At 46.5% G+C, this 5,170-nt stretch overlaps 1 protein-coding gene across 1 annotated transcript in view; it reads left to right on the top strand.

Annotated features, from left to right (window-relative positions):
- Positions 1-3,525: 3,525 nt before the first annotated feature.
- LOC139550045 (glucagon family neuropeptides-like) overlaps positions 3,526-5,170 on the top strand; it is a 17,257-nt gene continuing 15,612 nt past the window's right edge. Inside the window, exons 1-2 of the mRNA XM_071360626.1 lie at positions 3,526-3,606; positions 4,029-4,133. Coding sequence (XP_071216727.1) covers positions 4,030-4,133 — 104 coding nt within the window. The 5' untranslated portion in view covers positions 3,526-3,606; position 4,029. The remainder of the gene's footprint in view (positions 3,607-4,028; positions 4,134-5,170) is intronic.

The following is a 5,170-nucleotide window of genomic DNA, read 5'->3' on the forward strand; positions in this document are numbered from 1 at the left end:
AAGTTTTTGGGCCTTCCTCTGACACCACCTAGTATATAGGTCCTGGATGTCAGGAAGCTTGGCCCCAGTGATGTACTGGGCCATACCTACTACCCTCTGTAGTGCCTTACGGTAGGATGCTGAGCAATTGCAATACCAGGCAGTGATGCAACCCGTCAGGATGCTCTCGATGGTGCAGCTGTGTAACTTTTTGAGGATCTGGGGACCCATGCCAAATCTTTTCCGAGGGGGAAAAGGTGAGGGGAAAAACGGCGTTGCCGTGCCCTCTTCATGATTTTCTTGGTGTGTTTGGACCATGATAGTTTGTTGGTGATGTGGACACAAAGGAACTTGAAACTCTCGACCCGCTCCACTGCAGCACCGTTGATGTGAATGGTGTGTGTTCGGCCCTCCTATTCCTGTAGTCCACGATTATCTCCTTTATCCTGCTAACATTGAGGGAGAGGTTGTTGTCCTAGCACCACACTGCCAGGTCTCTGACCTCCTCCCTATAGGCTGTCTCATCATTGTCGATGATCAGGCCTACGACCGTTGTGTCGTCAGTAAACTTAATGATGGTGTTGTAGTCGTGCTTGGCCCTGTGCGATTGAGATTGCTTCATCTGTGGATCTGTTGGAGAAGTATGTGAATTGGAGTGGGTCTAGTGTTTCCAGGATGATGGTGTTGATGTGAGCCATAACCAGCCTTTCAACGCACGTCATTGCTAATGACGTGACTGTTACGGGCGGTAGTCCTTTAGGCAGGTTACCTTTGCTTTCTTGGGCACAGGGACTATAGTGGTCTGCTTGAAACATGTAGGTATTACAAACTCTGTCAGGGAGAGGTTGAAAATGTCTGTGAAGACACTTGCCAGTTGGTCCGCACATGCTCTGAGTACATGTCCTGATAATCTGTCTGGCCCCGCAGCCTTGCTGACCTGTTTAAAGGTCTTGCTCACATCGGCTTGATCAAACCGTCGTCCGGAACAGTGTTGCGTGCCTCGAAGCGAGCACAAAAGGCATTTAGCCCAAATGGTAGACTTGCATCACTGGGCAGCTCACGCCTGGGTTTCCCTTTGTAGTTCATAATAGTTTGCAAGGCCTGCCACATCCGACAAGTGTCAGAGCCGATATAATATGATTCAATCTTAGTCTTGTATTGAAGTTTTGCCTGTTTGATGATTCGCCTGAGGGCATAGCAGGATTTCGTTTAAGAGTCCGGATTAGTGTCCCACTCCTTGAAAGCGGCAGCTCTAGCCTAGCTCTGTGAGGATGTTGCCTGTAGTCCATGGTTCCTGGTTGGGATATTTACGTACGGTCACTGTGGGGACAACGTCGTCAATGCAATTATTGCTGAAGCCGGTGACTGAGGTGGTGTACTCCTCTATGCCATTGGATGAATCCCGGAACATACTCCAGTCGGTGCTGAATAGCATTCAACCACTTCCGTATTGAGCGAGTCACTGGTACTTCCTGCTTTCGTTTTTGCTCGTAAGCAGGAATACGGAGGATATAATTATGGTCAGATTTGCCAAATGGAGGGTGAGGGAGAGCTTTTACGCATCTCTGTACGTGGAGTAAAGGTGGTCTAGACAATTTTTTCCCTCTGGTTGCACATGTGACATGCTGGTAGAAATGAGGTTAAACGGATTTAAGATTACCTGCATTAAAGTCCCCGGCCACTAGGAGCACCTCTTCTGGATGAGCCTTTTCTTGTTTGCTTATGGCCTTATAGAGTTGGTTGAGATCTTATTGAGTGCGGCTTTGTCTCTCGGTAGATAGTGTGGTCTACAGCTTCAAATCAAATCCAATGTTATTGGTCACATACACATGGTTAGCAGATGTTAATGCGAGTGTAGCGAAATGCTTATGCTTCTAGTTCCCGACAGTGCAGTAATATCTAACATGTAATCTAACAATTCCACAACAATTACCTAATACACACAAATCTAAGTAAAGGGATGGAATGAGAATATATACATGTAAATACATGGATGGGCAATGACAGAGAGGCATAGGCCAGATGCAATAGATGGTATAAAATACGGTATATACATATGAGATGAGTAATGCAAGATATGTAAACATTATTAAAGTGGTATTATTAAAGTGACCAGTGATCCATTTATTAAAGTGGCCAATGATTTCTAGTCTGTATGTAGGCAGCAGCCTCTCTGTGTTAGTTAGTGATGGCAGTTTAACTGTCTGATGGCCTTGAGATAGAAGCTGTTTTTCAGTCTCTCTGTCCCAGCTTTGATGCACCTTTTCCTACCTCACCTCCTGGATGATAACGGGGTGAACAGGCAGTGGCTCGGATGGTTGGTGTTCTTGATGATCTTTTTGGCCTTCCTGTGACATTGGGTGGTGTAGGTGTCCTGGAGGGCAGGTTGGCCCCGGTGATGCGTTGTGCAGACCTCACCACCCTCTGGAGAGCCTTGCGGTTGAGGGCGGTGCAGTTGCCTTACCAGGCGGTGATACAGCCCGACAGGATGCTCTCAATTGTGCATCTGTAAAAGTTTGTGAGGGTTTTAGGTGACAAGCCAAATCTCTTCAGAGAAATCCTCGAGACTACCTTAATATTAGACATTGCGCACCAGCTGTTACTGACAAATAGACAGACACTCCCACCCCTCGTCTTACCGGATGTAGCTGTTCTGTCCTCCTGATGGAAAACCCAGCCAACTGTATATTTTCCGTGTCATCGTTCAGCCACACCTCTGTGAAACATAGGATATTCGTTTTTAATGTCCCGTTGGTAGGATTGTCTCGAACGGAGCTAATCCAGTTTATTCTCCAGTGATTGCACGTTGGCCAATAAAACGGATGATAGAGGCGGGTTACCCAGTCGCTGACCAATTCTCACAAGGCACCCTTCGCGTCAGACTCATTAAAGAAAATATCTTCATCCAATTCGAGGTGAGTAATTGCTGTTCTGATATCCAAAAGCGCTTTTCGGTCATAAAAGACAGGAGCATCAACATTATGTACAAAACAAATGACAGCATGATAATGCATACGCCTAACGTAAGGATCTGTACACAAATCTTGGAAGCTGAAAATGTCCCAGTTCTTCCATAGCCTGCGTACTCACCAGACTTGTCACCCATTGAGCATGTTTGAGATGCTCTGGATCAATGTGTATGACAACATTCCTACCTATTTTTTTAAAGGTACCTGTGACCAACAGATGCATATCTGGTGGGTAGAGGAGAGGGGGTTTCGTTGAGGAAAGAACTAGAGTGTTCTATCCCTTCAGGAAAAAGGCGTGATGACATCTGTAGAATCTTTAATGGGACTAGTGAAGAAGGCACAGCTGATGATCCACTGATAAAACTCCAGATAACCTGAGATCAGGACTCAAAGTTTCAACAAAGACATGGACACAAACATCAACGTTCCTTTCACCAGAGGTGGTGTTTGTTCAACTGCATGTTCTATCCCTATTGTGTGTGAAAGTGCAGAGGCTGTGTGGAGTGACGCGCTCAGAGAGAGAGATATATATATATGAGGAAGAAAGGCGCTACAAGGTGCCATTATAGGAAGAAGAAGATCGGTATCTTTCTAACAACCAACAGCCTGCTTGGACCAGCACATTGCAGCGCGCTACTCTGTCTAGCTTCTGCGATAGGTACGTTACCCAATCTAGTTTCTGATTTCTAAACTAGCCGTTTTCATTTGGGGTTGGGGAATATGAAGGAGGAACTATACGTTAAGTTGTGGAATGTATTTTTATGCAGAATGTATCCTCTTGACGCCCAGTTCTGCCCAGTGGAACAGTGTGCAACACAGCGGCACTCCCAAACTTTATGAAATGGAGAGGAAAGACTCTAAACAGAATTCTTTCTTTGAATGAATATGATACATCATTTCGTTTTTAGTCTTCAAATTAGTTTAAAAGAATACAGAATTATGAATTTCCTGCACATAGACACATTAATCTGTTTTTGTGCGGTTCTATTTTTACTTCTTTAATTTAGCAATTTTTGTATAATATATAATAGTTCGTTTTACCAGTTATATTTGAACAGTTTGTGTGTTTGTCCCTTCTAGAATGACACGGTGTCATAGAGCCACTCTCGTGCTGTTGGTCTACGGCATTCTAATGCACTACAGCATCTACTGCTCGTCTATAGGACTCAGTTACCCCAAGATCAGGTTGGTTGTTCGTTTCTATTTAAAATAGATATTAGTTCTGATGAGGGTTCATCTCAGACATCTCAGATCTCTATTCTTTATCAAGATTTATGAATCAAAGCTAAATTAAACAGTGTTTTTATCAACAGGAATCAGCGTTCAATTTTGGAATATTATATGGACATGTTTATGCAGAATAGCACAGGCTATTATAGTTCATGTATTTTATAAAAACATTTTAAATGTTTGTTATAGAATAGTCTAAATGATTGCAAATAATATTTTATCGATATAATATTTTTCATAGGTCTTTATTTTGACTGATAGACTTGAACGTGTGTAATGTCAGCTGGTGTTAGTTTGTTGAAATAGACAGAGGTCCCGTCCAGACAGGACAACAGAACTCCCCCGTATTACATTAGAGAAACAGTAGATAGTATAGTAGATATACTACATGGTGACACCCTGTATAAAATGAGAGGTATGAATGAAACCTGCAGGAGCATAGCCCTGCCTGGGATGAAGACGGGACGCGGGAGAGCCTTGGGGAGAGCCGAGGGGAGAGCTGTGGGGAGAGCTGTGGGGAGAGGGGAGAGCCGTGGGGAGAGCCGTGGGGAGAGGGGAGAGCCGTGGGGAGAGGGGAGAGCCGTGGGGAGAGCCGTGGGAAGAGGGGAGAGCCATGGGGAGAGCCGAGGGGAGAGCTGTGGGGAGAGGGGAGAGCCATGGGGAGAGCTGTGGGGAGAGGGGAGAGCCGTGGGGAGAGCCGTGGGGAGAGCCGTGGGGAGAGGGGAGAGCCGTGGGGAGAGCCGTGGGGAGAGGGGAGAGCTGTGGGGAGAGGGGAGAGCCGTGGGGAGAGGGGAGGGGAGAGCCTTGGGGAGAGCCGTGGGGAGAGCTGTGGGGAGAGCCGAGGGGAGAGCTGTGGGGAGAGCCGAGGGGAGAGCCTTGGGGAGAGCCGTGGGGAGAGGGGAGAGCCGTGGGGAGAGCCAAGGGGAGAGCTGTGGGGAGAGGGGAGAGCTGTGGGGAGAGGGGAGAGCCGTGGGGAGAGCCGAGGGGAGAGC

This window comes from Salvelinus alpinus, chromosome 23 (genome assembly GCF_045679555.1).
Source record: "Salvelinus alpinus chromosome 23, SLU_Salpinus.1, whole genome shotgun sequence".
Taxonomy (NCBI): domain Eukaryota; kingdom Metazoa; phylum Chordata; class Actinopteri; order Salmoniformes; family Salmonidae; genus Salvelinus; species Salvelinus alpinus.